The 21325-nt window shown below is 46.3% G+C and overlaps 1 protein-coding gene across 1 annotated transcript in view; it reads right to left on the minus strand.

Moving 5' to 3' along the window:
• Positions 1–15993, minus strand: part of P3H3 (prolyl 3-hydroxylase 3) — a 29236-nt gene extending 13243 nt beyond the window's left edge. The window contains exons 1-6 of the mRNA XM_048503118.1: positions 15260–15993; positions 11501–11653; positions 7570–7756; positions 3752–3883; positions 3502–3635; positions 425–514 (exon numbers count right to left, since the gene is read on the minus strand). Of these exons, the coding sequence (XP_048359075.1) occupies positions 425–514; positions 3502–3635; positions 3752–3883; positions 7570–7756; positions 11501–11653; positions 15260–15709 (1146 nt within the window). The 5' untranslated portion in view covers positions 15710–15993. The remainder of the gene's footprint in view (positions 1–424; positions 515–3501; positions 3636–3751; positions 3884–7569; positions 7757–11500; positions 11654–15259) is intronic.
• Between the last annotated feature and the right edge of the window lie 5332 nt (positions 15994–21325).

The raw sequence follows: 21325 nt of genomic DNA on the forward strand, positions 1-21325 counted from the left end.
ACCCGATCCTCACAATCCACACAGGCCCTGCCTTTACCCCACCACAACTAATCCACTCAACAGGGATCACTGTAATTTGACCAGCTGGCTTTCTACAGGTTTCTTGCTTGGGGAAAATAATGACACATGTCTTTCTTAAAAGGTTCCCCCATATTCTTGCCCTTAGGAATTTGCCATACTCAAGCAGCGGCAGCAGCCATTCTGAAGCACGCTACTCTGTTTCCTTAAGATGATGATTCTTTGGGCTCACGACTTCTGCCAGGCACTGAGACAGGAGGAGTGAGCTGCTCCATACGTGAAGCCAAAAGCCCAGATAACAGCTTGTCAGACTGGGTTCCTCAAGTAAGTCGCTATGAGAATATGAGGCCTATTAGATTCTTCCCCCCACCCCCCCCCCACCGCAAAGGAGACTGCAGCTACTTACGGGATCATCAAATGTTTCCCCGAGGTGCTCTACAGCATAGTAGATCAGCTTCTTCTCCATGAGAGACCGGTGTACATAACTGTGAATTCCCTGTGGATTAAATCACTGTGAATTCCCTGGGGATAAAATTAAGCAGGCACTTCCAGAAAATACGCACGACCATCCCTAACAGCAATCAATTCTCCTCCCTCTCTGGCCCAAATGAGATGCACAGGTTTTTTAAAAATTTGCATCTGGGCTGCAGAGAATGGCTGTTAAAAAATTAAAAGAGGCTGTTTGGACTCAGAAAGCTGCCATGGGATGCGAGTATGGTCCTTGTCTCCCCCCCTAGCTGTTTCCCCATGTCAAAATAGTGATGGGGCTGAGCTGTTTTCCCACTTTTGCTGCTCCATGTTTACAAAACATCTCCATACTGCAGGTGCAAAAGTAGAGCAATGACTTACCCCCTAGCTATTCTTGCTCAGGAAAATGGCTTCAGATAGGGGTGTCAAACATGCAGCCTGAGGGTCAGATACAGCCCCTTGAGAATGCTTATCAGGGCCATGAGCCAGCTGAGGCTTCCTGATCAGAAGCAAGGGGGGGGGGTTGCCTTAGCTGGCTCATGGGCCTGATAAGCCCATTCAAGGCAGCCCCCCCCCCCCCCGCTTTGGGCTCACCAGTTCGGGCACCCCTGAGTGCCATTTGGGGGCTAGCTGTGGCAGCCACCACCACCACCACCACCACCACCCCGCCCACCTAAGTGACATTTTTGTAATATCCAGCCATCACAACAAATGAGTTAGACACCCCTTGCTTAGGGGATAAGGTAGGAGCCCCTTTTCTCCCTACAGCAGCTTTCTGAGCCCAAATGACTTCTCCTTTATTTTTAATAGTCATTCTCTGCAGCTGCTGTATGGCTGTTGGGGATCCAACTCTTAAAAACCCAGACATGCAGTTTGGCCCCCTCTCTCTGTGTCAACATGCTGGAAATCTTAGAATTTTATAAGAATACTGAGAAATGTCAGAAAATGCCAACACTGATCAATAAATCTGAAGTCCAATCAAACTGCTTTAATAAAATGATCAAATATCATCTTCATTTATTCTAACCGGCCAGATCCCCCAGAAAGGGACACAGACAATATCTGCACTGCTGTGGATCTGTGCCGAATAAGCGAAGCCTACTGGTACAATTTGGAAGTCTGACATCAGTGAAACATACCGGCCATGGTACTCAAAACTGGTGTAGCCTCCACAACTGAACTGCTTCAAGAGGAAATTGTAGAGGGTGCTGTTTAGGACCGGACATTCAACTCACCATAAAAAAAAAAACCCTGGTGAAATAATGCTCAGACACCGGCCAGTTATGCATGGAGCACTTCCCACACTGCTCCTTGCCTCACAGTGCCTTCGCAATGGGGTCTCCTCGCATTTCCTTGCTTACATTCGAGGAGCTGACCCATTGCCTGCTGGGCAGCTTGCACCCCTTCCCTGCCCCCACTTCCGGGTTGCTCCTCCATCCAAGCCAAGAATGAAGATTGCCATTTTTGTTTTCTTTTTAGCCCTTTAAATGTAATGTCGATGTTCCTTATATTGATAGTGTGTATACTGCAACCATTTTTTTTCCGCAGGAAATGCCAGCTGTCAATCCCTGTAAGGAGTGGAGGAAGGAAACCATCTCCCTTGCCCCACTCTTTGTGGGGATCAACAGCTGACATTTCCCTGAAAAAAAACAAAAAGTTGTAGCAGCCTGCACAAAATCGATATAAGGAATATCGATATTACATGTAAATGGCTTAAAAAAGAGACAAAAACAGTAATCTTCATTCTTGGCTTGGACAGGGGAGTGACCCAGAAGGAGCAAAACCCCAAAGCGAAAGGAAACATTGGGGTTTCCTCGCTCTCACTAACGATGGGGCTTCCAGGATTAGCAGTGTTGTAAGTGTAAGCACGTCTATGCAGAAATCTCTCCCATGAAGGAGACGTTCCTTTACTGCTTGGCATGGCAGCAGTGTATAATCAACTACTGTCAAAACAAAGGTCAATTATTTTAAATGACAACAATACTTTTAATTGCTAAGAATATTAATACTTAATCAGAAAACTAAGCCTTGAGTTAAGTAAGCATTACTGTGAAACAATCAAACTAATTATCCCCTAATTCAGATCAGCCTCTCAAGACCTGTTCACTGTGCCCCCACTTCCAGAGGTGAGGCAACCGGAGACAGGGCATTTTCTGTGGTGGCACCTTTGGAAAGCCATCTTCCTTGAGGGTTGCCTTGCTCCTCCTTTGCTTTCTTTTAGATGGCAGACTAAAACACTAGTTCTTACCCAGACTTTTCATCAGGGGATTTTATCTTATCACTTTTAATGATTTGTTCACTTTTATGGATAGTTTATATGCTGCTTGTGTTTTTTAACAGTGTGCATTTTACACTGTGGTGTTTAATTGTAAGCCACTTTGAGCAAGACTCTGAAGAGGCTACACACAAATCTTCTGCACACATAAAACAAAACTCTAAACATTTTGCTGCTGCTGATCTAAATCCCTGTTTGGAGATACCAGCAGGTGTTCAGGAGAGAAAACTTTGCGGTGCTGCTAGGTTTCCCTCAGCCTCCTGCCCCAAGGACTCAGAAAACACTAACTCCTGCCCTCACTAACAAATGACATTATAACAAACATTTTAAAAAATACATTGCCTCCTATATAGTGGGCATTTTTGGCTTCATGGGATATTTGACTGAGGTCTACTGACCAGCTCATGGAGAGCAGTTGATCTTTTTTTTTTTTTTATAGTAGATCTTTTCAATGGGAACTGGAGTGCAATGGGAACTGGAGTCCATGGCTTTCTATGGAGCACACCTTGCATGCAAGAGATGAACCTAATTTGCCTAGGACAGGGGTCTGCAACCTGCGGCTCTCCAGATGTTCATGGACTACAATTCCCATCAGCCCCTGCCAGCATGGCCAATTGGCCATGCTGGCAGGGGCTGATGGGATTTGTAGTCCATGAACATCTGGAGAGCCATAGGTTGCAGACCCTTGACCTAGGAGGACCATAGAGACAGATTCCAGGCAGGGTAAATATTGCCAGTACCTCTCTGGCAGTAACAGGTGCTTCCGCCCCCAGTGCCACCTGATACTGCTTCATCTTCTCCAGCATCCTCTCATCTGATGGGTAGAATAGCAAGTAGGTCGCTGCACATTCAGCAGCAAGGGTCTGGTTCCCAACTGAAAGAGAAGAGACGGTCAAGGTGCCTGCCTTTGCCTCCTGCTCTGGCAGTGCTCCTGGTCATGACAGAGACAGGAAGTTCCAGGCTTCCTCTTGGTGCACGGAGGCTGTTTACCTTGGTCATAGGCAAACTGCAGCAGGTCAAAATGAGATGGGATGAAGTCCTCTATGGAAGAAAACCGCCCTGGCTTTGTGGCGATGTCGAGGACGCACTTCTGCCGGCACTTCAAGACCTGGATGTAGTGGGCTAGAAGGCAAAGAGAGAACATCGTGGTTTCTAACATGGCTGCTTCTACAGGCTAAACTACGATTTATAATATTCCTGAGTCATCTGTAACTGTGTGTTTGGAATTCTTTGTGATCCTCTGTCCCTGTCTTGAATGTCTTTTCTGTAATTATGTCGTCCTGCTGTTTGTCAACCCAGATGCTTTAGACCTCCATCTGTGCATATCAATAAGATGGCAAGATGGAGTACTGAACTCAAGTGACAGGTTGTGACTGTTTCTCAATGGAAGGTGTCCCCAACATGGTGCCTTTAGGAGCTAGGGCACCAGTTGACACAACATTTATGGTGACTTCTTAGAAAGTGGGTGAGGCCAGGTAGGGCTTTTGCCCAGGAAGACTTCTGATGGACTATTGGAGATTTGATTGGCTGTGCAGATTTTTTTAATACTGCACTGGCGACAATTGCCACCACAACATAAGGATCTGCACTGCATTACTGAGGTTAAGCTGAGACAATCATTTTGTGACTGGCTCTACACCTGAGACACTATTCTGCGGCAGCCATTTTGTTTCTGCACCCACCGTGCCATCAGAATTCTAAAAGTGCCCGCAGTCTCAAAAATGTAGCAGATCTCTGATCTAGGGTTTTTAAACACTGGGAAGAGGCTCTGCAAAGGCTGCCAGAGATTCCTGTTTCCAAGGAACACTTTTTCTGGCATGATACCCTACAGAAAACTAGAGCTGACGCAAATGCCAACAATGCTTACAGCCTGCCAGAATTTTCAATTTCACCTTTCATATTTGGAATGAGAATTTTTTAAATGTGCATTTTGCCAAGTTTTATCTCTAAATTTGAACTGTGAGTGCTTTAGACTTATTGGCAATCTCCGGAATGTTCTTAGATTTTGAAGGCATGAAATCTCAGAAGCTGTTAACTGATCTGTGACTTCAGGGAGAAATAGTGTGCAAAAATAAAATAACAGACTTGGGTGAACCAACACTGGGAGAAAATGGAACCAGACGGGAGTCATAGGGGAAGAATATATGTAGCAAAATGAGGCTATACTCAGGATTTCCTGTTTATATGCCAAGTATATGGTTTCAAGGAGCAGAGGAGACAGGGTGAATCAGGAACAAGAAAAAGGTCAGAGATTTGAGGAAAAATGCCAAAGACACATTTAGCAAGCAGAACGAAAGAAACATGAGAGAGATATTCCAGGGAATCAAATGGAATTTGAATAGTCTCATGAGAGAACACCTAGGAAGCTTAAAACTTTGTCTGCTTTCTTGGGAGTAAATCTCCCTGACCCCAGTGGAACATTTTTTTTAAAATAAACATTTGTAGCATTGAAGCTTTAACTGCTACTGTACAGAAATATGTTAATTCCACTTAAAAATAATAATTTCTTCTATAGTTTTGCAAAAAGTGCAAAGCAGAATTGTTCAGGGAGGCATTCTTACAGAGGGGACAAAGCTGTGGGGTGATGTTTTGACTCCAGAAGTGACTTCCATTTGTGGACAAAGTCTTTTTACACTGATTGTCTTGATGTCTTGACCAGATACATTCCTATAAATGAAAATAATAAACTTGTGAACTCTGTCACAGTAATACGTGATCTGTGTGATCTCCTTTCTTCCTGCATGCACCTTTGCCACTCTGGATTGGGCCATGGAGTGCTTGTGAAGGCACTTCTGCTTTCCCTCTATGTACCTGCCTCAAAAAACAATGGCCCAGGGGAACTACTTGGACCACTGCAGAAAACCACATGGCCTTTCACAACAGGTCAAATAACTCCCTAAGGGGCCAGTTCTTTTCAGGGCGACCAAGTCTTCCCCTAGCCATTCTGGAAACCCACCTCAGAAGATGCCACACAGTAACTGGAGCTGCCCTGAGAAAGTGGAACAGGGCAAGGTCACCCTCCCATCTTAGGATCATAGAATTGGAAAAGACCACAAGGCCCACCAAATCCAACCTCCTGCCACGCAGGAATGCATAATCAAAGCGCTCTTGACAGATGGCCAACCAGTCTCTGTTTAAAAACCTCCAAAGAAGGAGATTCCACCACCCTCTGAGGCAGAATATTCCACTGTCAAACAGGCCTTATCATCAGGAAGTTGTTTCTAAGGTTTACATGGAATCTCTTTTCCTGCACCTTGAATCCTTTACTCTTTGTTCGAGCAGCAGAAAACAAGTTTGCTCCATCTTCAACATGACATCCCTTCAAATATTTAAACATGGCTATCATGTCACCCCTTATCATGTCTTCTACTAGCAGAAGAAGCTCTCAGATAAAGTGAAAGGGAAGGATGATATTGCCCAATGCCCTCATTGCTCATTTCACCAACCTGTGCCACCTGTTTGTTTATGAAGGTTACAAAGCATCAGTTTTTGGGTCACACTGGGACAGCTGAGGAAGGCAGGGAAGATCAGACTCCACAGGACCTAACCCACATCTTTAAGAGAACTGAGGCAAAATAAAACATAATCATGCTCCACTTCAACCCCAGAAAAATGAGAAAGGAAGCACTGCAGGAGTACACAAAAGGGGAGAGAAAAAAAGAAAGGTTAAAAACTAACCTAAATTTGCCATTCTAAAATAATAGATGGGATTATGTTTCACTAGTGAGACATACTTCTGAGTAGATGTGCACAGGATCAGGCTACACCTTAGTTTTATATCTAAGAATGTTAATTTAAAAGATACTAACTAACCCTATCCTTTTTTTATTTAACAAAGCTTAAGATGAAGGGAGAAATTCAATACCTGCAGAAAACAACTCTACTTCATAACATATTTTTCCCCTCTTTGCTACAGAACAGGAAATTTGTTGTTCTGTTCAGGGAAGGTGTACATGGATACTTATTGGCAAAATCAGAAGGGGAAAAAGAGGAAGAACATTTTTTGAAAGAGACAAAATGAGTAAAATGCAGTGATCAATACTAGAAGCTTAGAAAGAAAAATAAAGAAAAATAGCTTGTAGACGTTGTGGAAGAAAATAATCTGCGGGTGTTCACAGCCAAACACAAGAAATGTATCACGTCCAATTCAGTGTTCCTTCAGATATATAAAAGTATACTATAAACAATGGGTTAGATACGAGGGATATAGAAAGAGCCTTCCTCTGACTCAAGGAGCCTCAAAGATCACCTTGTGTGAGGCGAATGCTTTTCCCCCAGAGGAAAATTCCTCCAATACTAGAACATGTCTGGAAGATTCAAACCCACAGCGGAGAAGAACTGAAGTACAAATAAGCCAGTTCCCATTCTGAGAGAAGCCAAGCAAATAAACAACCATTACATATGAATTGATATTTCATATTTCGCACAGATTTTGTGGAGCGTAAACACGCATAGAAGCTGAAAAGCAACATTGAGTCAAATGATGATTAAAAGAGGCAGATGAATATAACCCCACTGTAGGGGTTTGGTAAAGAGAAAATAGAATTTTTCAGTCCTCACTTGTAGGTGCAGATCAAACATATATTTCCTTTTTCTTTTCTTTTTGCAAAAATGAAGCAAATATACAGATAATATCTGGAGAATATACAGTGACAAAATACTCAGAGAAAAACTGCTGGAAGCAAATTCATTGGCGATGCCGTTTAACTCAGGTGAATTTGCTCCCCCCAAACCACATGCACTTCTTCGCTCCATTCATGAGACTCTCAGCTGGCAGCCACAGAGCTCCCTTCTGCTGTTGCTGCTACCTGCAATGGCTTCATAGAGGCCACGTTGTGTCTCCTCCTCCTCTTCTTCTTCCTCCTGCAGCCCCTCACAGAGGGATCGGCAATCCTCCAGCACCAGCAGCCCTTCTCTGAGGGACTCCTCAAGCTTTGCCACTGCCTGCTGATAGTCATCCGCACTGTAATGATGCACACCAGCTTCGTAAGCCACCTGTAAAGCCACAAAGCCACAGCTGTTTCATTCGTGTCTGGGAATAGGGAAGGGCTGCCCTCCAGTGGCCTGTAGCAACTAAACATGCAAGCAGAGGCCTAGTTGGGGTGCTGTGTGGTTTCCGGGCTGTATGGCAGTGTTCTAGCAGCATTCTCTCCTTTAGGAGAGAATGCTGCTAGAACACGGCCATACAGCCCGGAAACCACACAGCACCCCAGTGATTCCGGCCGTGAAAGCCTTCGACAATACAGAGGCCTAGTTCTATCCTAGAGCCCCATGGGTGAAGCTGCCAAGTCTGGGAAGGGAAATTCCTAGAGATTTGGAGTTAGAGACTAGGGATGGGAGAGACCTCAGCAGGAATTTGATTCAACAGAGTCTGCTCTCCAACACAGCCATTTTCTCCAGGGGAACTGATCCCCGTAGTCCAGAATTTTAATTCTGGGAGATTTCCAGGGCCCACCTCCTATCAATGAAAGCCAAATCAATTGCCCTCCTTGGAATTTGTTCCCCTACTCTGTCCCTTTGGCAGCCTTCTCTGTACTGCATTATTTTAATTTACCTATAAAATGGGAGATGAGTGGGTGAGGGGGAATCTAGGGCCTAGATGTTACATTTTTGTCATGCTCACACAATGAACTTTTCCTCCCAATTCATTTAAAACAATTTGAGGCAGGAAATTAAACGTTTCCTCCATGGAGTTCTGCATTGTTTTAATCCCAAAATGTTTTATTTCCAGCCTCAAAACGTTTAAATGAATCTCCTTTTAAAGCGCTTCTATGGGTGAAACGTTTTGAAAATGTCTTCCGTTGCTGTGCGATCTACACTTCTCTGCTTCCCTGAACTTCCTCCTCAGCACCATCTCCTGAGCCCACTCAGCTGCCCCTCGCCAGTTCCTTTGCAGCACTTCTCTGTTTTTTTTATTTGGGAGAGGGCAGTCTTCAAAGCATCAAGAATACGAGGAGTAGAGAATGCAGCATGAGGCTGTGAAGCATTGAAGCACAGAACTAAAAAGTGAAGTATTGAAGCATAGAACTAAAAATGGCAGTCAGAAATCATTTCAAGGGCATGAGTGCAAACAAAAGTTTTACAAACGTTGTAAAAAATGTTTTACAAACTTTTTAGGAGATTTGTGCGGAAAGAGCCCATGAGATGTTTGCTGTGAGTTCTGTGGTGGGAACTTAATGATGCATGAGCCTCCTTTCCCCTTGCGCCACTGTCCCAAATTGCTCTAGGCATGCAAGTCCCCCAAATGGAACTCACAACACATCGTAGCTGGGCCAGAGTGCGCCTGGTGCACACTTTGGCTTTTTGCCCCCCCCCCCGTCTTACTTTAGGAAATCAAGCAGGCTGGAGGCCTGTTCTGGCGGGAACTACATTTCCCAGAGTATTCTGGGAAAAGTAGTTCCCACACAGGCAGGCCTGTTCTGCAGCCTGCTCGGTTTCCTAAAGTAAGTGTGTGTGTAGGGGGGAATCATGCCTGGGCCACCCGCGGCACCCCCGGGGAAGCCGCCGCTGGGGGGCCGGGTATGATTTCCCCCCCACGCACACTTACTTTAGGAAACAAAGCAGGCTGCAGAACAGGCCTTCCTGTGTGTGGGAACTACATTTCCCAGGAGACCCTGGGAAATGTAGTTCCCACCAGAACAGGAAGGCCTGTTCTGCAGCCTGCTCGGTTTCCTAAAGTAAGTGGGGGGGGGGGGACCACGGGGGGGAAGGGGGAGGGGCCGGGGGGAATTTTGCGCTCCCCACGTGACCGAAATCCGTACTCCCGGTGCATGGTGCACCCTCCCCCCAGGAGCTTCGCCACTGCAACACATTCCTGTGCACGCCCAAGATGGACATGAGGAAAAAAATATCCTGTGAATAGATTCCCAGTGGGGAATTGAACTTGGGTCTTTCAGATCCTAGACCAACACTCTAACCACTATACGATACTCTAAATTTTTACAAGGACAAATTTTCTTTGGGGGGTATGTAGCTCCTACTCTTACAAACTCTGAAAGTTAAGCTCAATTGTTCAATACAATACAACAACCTTTATTAGGCATATTAAAATAGGCTTAGAGCATTACAGACATTTCTGAAGTACAAATCAAAAGTACATTCAAAACACAGACAGATAACCTGTATCTAGCATTGGACATTACTTAGAAAATTCTGTCCCGTGTAAGAAAGTCAAGCTCCTTTCAAGGTGTGAGATGAGCCTCAAATTTTGATTCAGCAATATCGGGGGAGCGGTGAGACGGGGACACACTGTGGCACTTAGCCCTTGCAAGTAAAACCTAATCATGCAGTTTACCATGCGTCCCATGTGTCATAGGTCATAGCAGTGTCCCTGAATCTACAGGATTTACACTGTTTTGAAAATACCCATTTGTGTGCCCTGCAAAAATTTAAAAAATAAAAATGCTGTTCCCCCTTCAACTAGAGACCATGTGATCATTTGAGTTCTCCTCCCACAAGTATTTTTCACAAGCTGTTTCCCACCCTTGGCTAGCCTGTCTCTCAGCAGCAAAGCTAGCCCCACCCGCCATGTACACAGGGGGATGCAAAAACTCTACGGGGCCAGCCATCTGCCATGCTACTATCCAGGGAGATAATCTCCCATCTGGAAAGCAGCTTCTTGGCCCATTGTGGAGAAGTGGAGCAAACTCAGAAGCAAATCCTAAGCAGGAGGTTTGTACCGAGAGAATAATTTCTTGCGCATTCTAGAAGGAACCAGAATGGTGTAGTGGTTAGAATGTTGCATTATAATGTGTGAGACCCGGGTTTGAGTCCCCACACAGCCATGGTGGCTGGCTGGGTGACCTCAGGCAAGTCACATACAGCCTAGCCCACTTCCCAAGGCTGTTTTGCAGATAAAATGGAAGCAAGGGGAATGATATAAGCAGTTCTGGATCCCCAAAAAAGGCTGGGAATAAATGATGTAAATAAATAAAGTATGAGTGGTTTGGCCTTAGAGGAACCGCTAAAATGTGGGCTTGTTTGGGGCCACCTCAATCTGCAGCTTCCAAGCATTCTCTCTGAAAGGAAACTGGAAGAGGATCCTGGTGGGCTGGCCAACAGCACCTGCTCTTAACCACTACGCCACAGCTACTTTCACAGGAAAGTGTAGCAACTGCCCCACTAGGTCCCTCCGCTTGTCGGATGGGAATCTGTTGGAGGTTCCTGGTCCATGAGACATCCGGCTGGCTACCACAAGGGCCAGGGTTTTTACGGCCCTGGCCCCCACCTTGTGGAATAAGCTCCTGAATGAGATCAGGGCCCTGCAAGACTTAAATTGTTTCGGCAGGGCCTGTTAAGACGGAGCTTTTCTGCCAGGCATTTCCATCTGGCCAGTTGGACTGACTTGACTTTATCATCACTGGCCTCCTGTGGGTACGGTGGGGAGGGAGGGACATCCCCATCTGTGTTTTTTTTAATTGGTTTTATGTTTGAAGTGGTTTTATGGCTGTTTTTATTGTTTGCCATCCTGACCCCTGTTCGGGAGGGCGGGATATAAATGGAAAAATAAAATACAATAAATAAAATTAAAAGGTCGCAGTGGCCATTTATGCATAGCCTCCACCTGAACCACTGGAAGACTGTGCTGTCTCCTTTGTTTTCAGAGTGCATTCCCTTTGAGTTAAATTCTTTTTTATGCATACATTTTCCCCTCTTCGGAATTTTCCATCCAACATGGCTACCAGCATCTACAAAGCAGCCTTTCTGAACAGCCTGGAGCATCCCAGTTCCCATACGTACCCAGTGCGGCATGGCTTCAAGATCCCGAAAGCTCTCTGCTTTCACCCCTGACATGCGCTGGTATTTTTCCATATCCTCCCGCATCTGTAAGTGCTGTGGGTTTGCCACAAAGAAAGTGTGAGCAGAAGAAACAGCCTCATCCAGTCGCTTGAGCTGTGGAGAAAGAATAGCTCAGTTGAAAAGTCATGTGAGGTAAGAAAGGAACCATTGTGGATCATGAGCTGGGGAAGAAATTTTGACAAAGTCTGAAGGCCTTTTTCAATTTAATTTTGGGAGGAAACAGTTTAAGAACATGTGTTACAAAACCATGTACTTCATAATGTGAGGTTATGAACATCAACTGGAAAGTTAGACTTTTTTAAGCAACAGGGATTTGTGCCTTTGACATGTGGATCTAGAACACAGATCCGTTTGATAGAAGAAGAGTTTGGATTTATACCAATCAAAGGAACTTAAGAAGGAATCTCAAAGCAACTACTAAGTCCTTCACCTCCTCTCCCCACAACAGATACCCTGTGAGGTAGGTGGGGCTGAGAGAGTTCTCAGAGAACTGTGACTGGCTCAAGGTCACCAGCAGGCTTCATGTGGAGGAGTGGGGAAACAAACCAAGTTCTCCAGATTAAAGTCATCTGTTCTTAACCACTAAACAACACTGTCTTAGAACAACAGTCATTCTGGGAGCAGAACCAGTATGTTGAGTAGAAATATAGGTGTTCCTAATTGGAGAGCCAGCATGGTGTAGTGGTTAAAAGTGGCAGCCTCTAATCTGGAGACCTGGTTCAATTTCTCACTCCTTCACATGAAGCCTGCTGGGTGACCTTGGGCCAGTCACAGTTCTCTCAGACCTCTCTCAGCACACACAGAGACAGGCAACGGCAAACCACCTCTGAACATCTTTTGCCTCGAAAACCCTATAGGATTGCCATAAAACAGCTGTGACTTCATGGCAAAATCACACACACACACAAAGAACAACCACCCTAACCCAATGGCCCAGGCTTGTCCAATTTCACCAGATTTCAGATGCTAAGAAGGGTTGGCTCTGGTTAATACTTGGATGGGAGACCACCAAGGAAGTCTACAGTTGGTATGCAGTTGGTATCCAAAGGAAAACTGTTTCTATTTCTTTCTTGCCCTGTATACTCCTCTGGATCACCGAAAACAATTTCTGTTTCTTTCTTGCCTCGAATACTCCACTGGAGCGTTTTCTGCACAGACCATATATCCTGGGATAAGGAGGTGAAACATGACTTCCGCATGGCTTCCGGGTCTAACTCAAGCCCGCCCAGCGAGATTTCCCTTATCCAGCAGCTTTCAAAAAATGATAAATTGGCAGTTCCTTTTTTAAAAAACCCCACACCAATCCCGCTCCCATGAAAACACCGAGGGAGACGGGTCAGTTTATTTTCCCCGCCTCACCGCCTGCAGCCAATCAAAACGTTGGAAAAACGGAACAGTTTGCGCATGTGCGGCAATGTTGGCGAGGAAAATGAAACTAAACCAGAGGCCATGCATATTCACCTGGAGTTCTTCCTCCCAGCCTGAATGCTCTGCCAGGTGGAGGGAGAAACCGAGATAGAAACATCCCGGTTTCTTTGATCCCAGTTTTCCCCAGAGATATGTTGTCCATTCAGAAAATGCCTGGATCACCATAGCTTAGCAGTGACTCAATTACACTTTGCATTGCAAAGGATAATTATAGCTTAAATTTAGGGGTCAGGACTATCCTTTTTCCTAACTGGTATCCTTGAGATACCCCTACGCTTTGTTTCCAAGCTTTTAAAACTCATCATGCCATACTCATGCAACTCTGTGAAATATGTGGACATTTAAAAAAAAATGAGCATCCCCGAGGGAAACTGAAAATGGAAGAGTTCTGTGAGTATATGAATTTTCTAATCATGGGGAAGGGGAGGGAAATAATGTTGACAGCTCCCGTATTGCAAGCAAAGATGCAGAAGTTAGAGTGCCAGTCTTAGATGTGAGAGAAACCAAGTTTGAATCCCTGCTCAACTACAGCAACTTACTGGGTGACACTGGACCAATCATGTGCTCTCACCCTAATCCACTTTTCAAGAATGTTGTGAGGATAAAATGGAAAACGGAAGAACAATGTAATCCATTTTGGCTCCTCGCTGGGGAGAAAAATGCGGTATAAATGAAGTAAACAAAAAAAATGGCACTGCCTATCACCACCTCTGGTGTTAGCTCCTCTACCCAAGTATCACTCTATTTAAAATGTTCCTTTTTCCTCCACTCCCTCCACTAGGTCTTTTTGAAAAGGCATAGTGGCCTGTGATCATAATTCATGTGCATAACTCATTTATTGTATTATGTTTTATTATTACTTATTGTTGGTTTTATTGTACACCACCCTGAGCCCTTTGGGGGTAGGGCTGTCTAACAAATTAAATAAATAAATAAATAAATAAATGTCGCTGCAACACAACTTGTGTATGTTCCTTGCGTGCGCACAGTCACATTCTTTGACATTTATCAGCCTACACAGAGTGGGCGAAAATCCTCAGAACTGGGAATCCGAAAACACAAATGCAGAAGATTGCTATATTCAAGCTAACATAACTTTTGCACAGTTTAAATTTTTGAATAGCATCAACGTTATTTGTGATCCACTCCCACTCATCTGATCCACCCCCACTCACCCCATCCCATCCCTGGAATTGCACATTTTGTAGCCTGGTTGTGCATTAAAAATAAAAAAATCCTTGTCCTCACTTTTGAGAGGTAACCCTCGCATATGAGTGAAAAAGGGAAGGTAGGCTTTCCAGTAAAAGGAGAGAAAATGTATTCACTTCATCTATGCCCCACCTTTCTCCCAATGGACACACAGAAGGGATTATAGCATTTTCTACTTGTATGCCATCCTTATGACAACCCTGCAAGGTGACCTCTGAATTTTGCCTAACCCAAACTTTCACAGCCTAATGATAATTCAAAGAATCCAACAGTTGATGAGCACTCAAAAAAACAACAACCCCTCACACTCAAAAAAATGTTTTCTGCCACAGAGGTTGGCTTTGAGACTATTCTGTGGCGCTACTGCACTCCAAGGCCAGATAAAGGGGAGGAGGTGGTAGTACCGGTAGTAGTGGTAGTGGTGTTTGGATTTATACCGCGCTTTTCTCAACCATAAGGTGTTTTAAAGCGGCCTAAAACTCCTCTTCTTCTAACAGCCACCTTGTGAGGTCAGTGGGGCTGAAAAGAGAGTTTGGATTTATACCTTCCTCTCTTGAAAGGAGTCTCAAAGCAGTTTACAAATTTCTTCCCTTTCTCTCTCCACAATGGACAGCTTGTGGGGTTGGTGGGGTTACAGAATAATACCTCGTTTTTCTTAACTGGAAGGAGTCTCAAAGTGCCTTACAAACTCCTTTCCTTTTGTGCCTTCGACATGTGGATCTAGAACACAGACCCACTTTATAGAAGAAGAGTGTGGATTTATGCCCCACTTTGCTCAACTGTAAGGAATCTCAAAGCAATTTACAGAGTCCTTCACCCCCTCTCCCCAAAGCAGATCTCTTGTGAGGTAGGAGGGGCTCAGAGAGTTCTGAAAAACGATGACCAGCCCGCGGCCACCTCAGCAGGCTTCATGTACAGGAGAGAGGAAACCAATCCAGATTAGAGTCCGGTGCTCATGTGGAGGAATGGGAACTCGAACTCGGTTCTCCAGAGTAGAGCCCCCCACTTTTAACCACGCTGGAAAGCAGCCGCCTGAGCCGCGTTTGGACCAGCCCTGCTCACCTTGAAGAAGGCCACCTGCAGATAGTTGTAGGGCTCCCTCCGCTCCATGTCCCGCTGGATCTCGGCGGTGCTCCGGTGCAGGGAGGGCTGCCCGTCGAGGCGGCGCGCCAGGCATTCTTGCAGGCACTCGGCCCGCTGCAGCACCCGTTCGAAGAAGCCGGTCTCCCAGGGCCGCCCTAGCAGCGGCGCCTCCCCGGCCGCCCAGCCAGCCTCGGCCCGGCACCCGCGCTGGCACCTCCGGCGCACGTCCTGCAGGCGCGCGTAACTGTCCAAGGCGCGCTGCAGCAGCTCGGCGGCCCGCGGCCAGTCTTGGGCGAAGTACGCCCGCACGCCGTCGGCGTAGAGGAGGTCGAAGGGGGCCAGCGGGCTGGGGGAGCCGGGGGAGAAGGCCAGGCCGAGCAGGAGGAGGAGGAGGAGGGGCAGGCAGAGGCGGCCGAGGGGGGCCGGCATGGCCGCCGAGGAAGAAGAAGAGGGCAGCCGCGGAGGCGAGCAGCGGGGGTGCACGGAGGAGGTTGCCCGAGCGGGTGGGCGTGCAGCGACTTCGCCGTCTGGCCGCCGGCGGGGAAAGAGGCCTGCCCTGCTGGCAGAGGGGAAGTGGAAGGCGGGGAGCCGAAGGAGTCCGCCTGAGGGTGGAAATTCCTCCGAGGAGGAGGAACGTCCACGCAGCGAACAGCGCGAGCCAAGCGGGGCCGAGGCGCAAAAGGCCGACAAGGAGCATCTTCCCGAGCGGGGAAAGCCGGGCCTGCTTCCCCTCCTCGGCCCACCCGCGCCCACAGCTTGCAAAACAGCCTTGACTGGCGCAGCTGCAGCACAGAGTGTTGGGAAGGGGATGACGACGCTACCTTGCAGGGTTGTTGTGAGTGCCACATGGAGAAGGGGGTTTGTTTTTTTCCCAGCTGCACTTAAAGGCGTTCGGTGTTCAAACGGGATTGCCAGCGTCCAGAGGGTGGCTGGAGAGGCCTCCTGCTATGTCCAGTCCAGCCAACAGAGATAAGTTCAGCAGGAGCCGGAGAGAATGTGAAAGGTGGGCCCTGTGCCATTGTACAGCATTGAAGGCCCTCCCTTCACCAAACCCCACTTTCTTCAGGCTCCACCCCCAAAATCTCCGGTGTTTCCCAACCCAGAGCTGGCAATCCTACATTGAAAAAATACTCTAATCTGGAAAACTGGGCTCATTTCGGTTGTGGTGGGTTTTCCAGGCTGTGTGGCTGTGGTCTGGTGGATCTTGTTCCTAATGTTTTGCCTGCATCTGTGGCTGGCATCTTCAGAGGTGTATCACAGAGGGATACACACCCCGGAAAACCCACCACCACCAGTTGAATCTGGCCGTGAAAGCCTTTGACAATACATTGGGTTTATTTCCTCCACTGCTGTGGTTACAGCTCTCTTAGAACTCTCTCAGCCCCACCTGTTGGTGCCTGGGAAGATAAGGTGATTGTAAGCTGCTTTGAGACTCCTTAAAGGTTGAGAAAAGCAGGGTATAAAAACCAACTCTTCTTTGTCTTCTTGCTGGCATCCTTACAACAATCCAGCAGAGCAGGCCTGTAGTGTCATCCCCAGACGCAGGCTACATACACTGTGCAGACTTGGCAGTGCCACAGCCTACTGGGCTTTGCCTTGGATGTCATGAGAATGGGTGAATTTATACCTGCTGTCTTAATGGTTGTAACTGAAGGCTGGGCTGAGCAGTCTCTGAAGATCAGCTAGCACCAGAGTGGCTCTGGACGCAATTTGCTTCTGGTTCCTAGTGGCCCTGCCAGGGCATCTCCCTGGTGACTTTCCGGATACATTCAAGAGCCAGTCTATACCTCAGTGATAGAAAGAGCACTTGGTGAATTCATAGCAGAAGTGAGATGAAGGTTCCCAGAACACACCCATGCTATTTTCATGTTTGCATTTTATTTCCATTGGTAGGTTTAGACTTCAGGGCCTGGAGGACAAGAGCTCACTGGGGGCTTGGGCAGTTGGTAAAGTTTATTTATTTATTTATTTATTGTTATATTTATAAACCGCCCTCCCCCGAAGTTGCTCATATCTTGCCAACTGCAACATACCTTCCTCCATCCCTCAGTCAGTCTGGCCTGCAGCAGCAAAAGGAAGGGCCAGAGCTTGACTGAGGAAACTGATAATTTCCTTACAGACATATGGTGGGCCCAATGAAAGAGAAATGGCATATTAGAAATTCCCCTTTAGGAAATGTTATAACGAAAGAGTTTGTGAAGTTATTAGCTGTGTTGTGGTTCAAGATTTGGTTTAAAGCTCTTTCCTGGAGTTGGTCTGACCTGCAGCAGGGTGGATTCCAGCATCATCAGCTGGCCGGGGCAGATTTTGCGCCAGGCTCCATTTTCCCTAGCTATGCCTCTGCCCAGAGGGGAGGGCAGAAGGAGCTGCCGGCTGGGAGCCCAGCCGGGGGGGGGGGGGGGGGGGGGGGGCAGGGGAGTCTTCTATCCCCAGCCTCAGAGAGCTGCTTTTATAAGCACTGAGGCCGGGGGTGGGGCTTGGGGAGGTGGGGCCATCAGGGGCATGGCCCCACCCCCAAACCCACCCCATTAAAAATTTATACCTTCGTCACTGGTGGAAGCCAACTAACTTCAGCTCCACCCCTGGGAAAACCCTGATACGCTGGTTCCACTTGGATGCCAGCATAGCTCTGCGGTGGTGCATTTCCAGGTTCGGCCACTATGGAGCTGTGGGGTGCCTGGACGCTGGTGTAGGTGCCCTTTAGGCCAGTGGATGGGGCAAATGCACTTTCACGGCCCTGCACCACTCCCAGATGCCAGTTCAGCCTCCCCCAGATTGGGCCACTGGTGACCCAGGATGTTGCTAAAAGGCCCAGGATACAGAGATGGTGCTGAAGTTGACCTACCTGTGCCTCCTTGTAAGTGCCTGAATCTCCAGGGATTACCACCTGTGCCTCCTTGAGAATCCAATGATATAGGAAAGCAGGATATATATCAAAGAAGGAAACATGTAAAAAATGAATGTTCAGCTTTTTCTCAGTGTTGAGCCATCTGTCTCTGCCTAATGTGCAAAAGTATTTTCCAGAAGCATGAGAAGGCATGAGAAGGAGCAATTAAAGGAAGGACCTTGCTAATGAAGTGCCAACTAGCAGCCCCAGGGGATGTGATACCTCAGCTGGTCTTCCTCTCGCCTGGCTGCTCCTGGGCCAGGGAGAAATTAATCCCAGGAAGCGTGCAGCTTCCGTGGCAGAAGAGGGTTTTGCCTGCAAAGCTTCTATATTTTGAGCTGATATGAAAAGCACAGAAACGGATTCGGGGAAAAGGTCCTTGGAAGTGGAAACAAAAAACATGCACAGGGCAAGGATCTTTTTAAAGCACAGTGCTCCAAAATTAGGTAACATGTATCTGCAGACTTAAACCCAGAATGTGGCTCATGTTGCCAGCATGGTTTAGTGGTTAGAATATCAGCCTAGGATCTGGGAGACCCAGGTTTGAATCCCTGATGTACCATGCAAGCACACCACACGACCTTCAGCCAGTGACACATTCTAGCTTTACCTACCTTATGGGGTTGTGAGGATAAAATGGAAGAGGGGTGAATGTTGTATGCCAGGGGTCCCCTCAGAGTCGATGCCGTTTCCATCATAACTCATACATTATAGGTGAGGATAGAATTGTTTTCCAATCTTCACAGAGTCCTGCTCCTTTATTGGTGGAGGGTTCGTCAGACATTCCATCTCTGTCCCAGAGATGCAGCACCTTGCCGCCGCTGCTCCGGAGCGCCAAAAGCCCCTTCACCCTCCCTCCCCACCCCAGCAAGCCCTCCCAACTCCTACCTGCCCTCACCCCCTACCCTATCTAGGCCCGAGGGATGGAGCAAATTTTGTATTTCCCCTGAGGTTGGCCACAGCACTCACTAGCTACTCAACTGTTGGATTTTGTTCTTGGATATGTCAAAATCTAAGTCTCTGCACCTTCTCAAAGTGGCGACAAGTTTTTGGGTAGGGTTGGCCCAAGGTAATGAAACATATTGTTACCTGCTCCATGTTTTTTGAACACAGAAGGCTTTTACTTATTTTGAAAATGTACTGCCTCTAGAGACTTGCTCAATATATTAAATAAAAGGCACAGCATGAAGAGGTTATGTGCAGCTATTTCTGATATCGATTTATGTCACGAGAGAAACACATAACACAAGATCCGAAGTATGAAAGCAGAAGCACTGAGATCTGAAATAAAATGGTCAGGAAGGGGATTATAAACACTAGGACAATTGACTTGGGGTCTTAATGGATTCTGCCGCTCTTTTCTAAAAGGAGTATTTTCCGCCCCACTAAAATTTTTGGCTTTGATACAGGAATGCCTGAGTGAATTTCTGTGGTCTGAGTTATGCAAGAGGGCAGGCTGCTTCAGACTAATGGCTCTCTCTGGCTCTAAAATCAATGAAAATTGCACATCACTAGCACACGATAATCGGATAATGCACCATTAAAGATTAAAAGAGGCCTAAACTCACACATATTTCAAGGTGTCTTGTCTCAATTAATGTTGGGCAGAGTTTACAGCTGTTTTTGGCAAAATCAGAGTATAGCTGCTAGTGCACTCTTGAGTTAGAAAGGACTTAGACAGAAACCCACCTATGTTATAAATTCATTAGATGACCAAAAGACGATCACCTCTCAGAGTCACATCCCTGCCTCTCCCAAGCACGGATGTGTTTAGATTGAACATCGCCACCAAGGCCAGAATGTTTGCATCCAACAATTGTTAAACCATTTTGACTCCAGGTGCCCAAATTGTCTTTTTAAACATGTTTTCTGTTTTTTAAAAAAAGTAAATATAGGCTGCTACTGAGGATACACAGACTTTTCTCTGTGATACACCTCTGAAGATGCCAGCCACAGATGCAGGCGAAGCATTAGGAACAAAATCCACCAGACCACAGCCACACAGCCTGGAAAACCCACCAGAACCTGCTGCCTAATACTCTGTTTAGGCTAGAGTTGCAAACTGTGGTTTCAGAAATTCCTGGAGATTTGGGAGCTGAACCTGTAGATGGAAGGGTTAATGAAGGAATAGGCCTCAGAGGGGGGGAATTCCATACAATCCATTCTCCAAAGCAGTCATTTTATCCGGAGGGACTGATCTCTGAATACTAACCAGTAGTCATTCTGGAGGAATCTCCAGGCCCCACCTGGAAGTTGACAATCCTAGTTGAGTTTGTCTTTAAGGATATTTTGAATTTTTGCTCTTGTTGAGTTTTATGTCATGTGATCTTATATGGAAGAACCCTGGGTTATCGATGTCTTAAATACACTAATGTCTTATAATCAAACTTGCCTCTTTACTGCAACATCTGGAAAAACTCTGACTGGAAATGAACTTTCATGAAGTCTGGCATGAGGAAATTATTGTATTCAGAGCGATGACATCTGAAACAGGAAATAACTGAGGATACACGAACTTTGTGCTAGCAAATGGTCAAAGGAAAGTGAAGCTGAGTCAAAGAAGGATACCCATGTGAACATTTGAAGGTGCCTTAGATCATTTGATCTGTTCAGGTCAGAACTATCTGATAGGCAACAGCTCTCCAGCACATCAAGGAAGTATTTCACATCACCTGATCCTTTTCAGTGGAGGCACCACTGACTGAACTTAGGACACTTCACATGTGAATAGATGCATCACTACTGATCAACTGCCCTAGCCTGAGCCATGGAACCATCCCTTGAATTTGTGTCTGAATTCACATGGAGGTGAATAACACTGTGTTTGAGTTGTACCACTTCAGACTGTAAGCAAGGGAAAACCCTACAAAATAAAAACAGCCTCCCCTCCATATAGAAATAAGAGTGGTTTATAAAATTTATAAAATAATAAAGTAATGGAGGCCAGCTGTAACTCTTCACACTGACATGCTCGTATTTTTGTCCTTCGCAATAAGGATTTGCACCTTAAAAATCTAGAGAGATGTCAATGCACACTTCCAACTTAAAGGTGTCTCTTTACATCCGTAGTAGACAGTACATCCTTTATAACGTATTCAGCATTTAAGCAAAAATCTCTTTAATGTTCTCTTCTGCTGATATTTATTGCATTACCATGT

This window comes from Sphaerodactylus townsendi, linkage group LG07 (genome assembly GCF_021028975.2).
Source record: "Sphaerodactylus townsendi isolate TG3544 linkage group LG07, MPM_Stown_v2.3, whole genome shotgun sequence".
Classification (NCBI taxonomy): domain Eukaryota; kingdom Metazoa; phylum Chordata; class Lepidosauria; order Squamata; family Sphaerodactylidae; genus Sphaerodactylus; species Sphaerodactylus townsendi.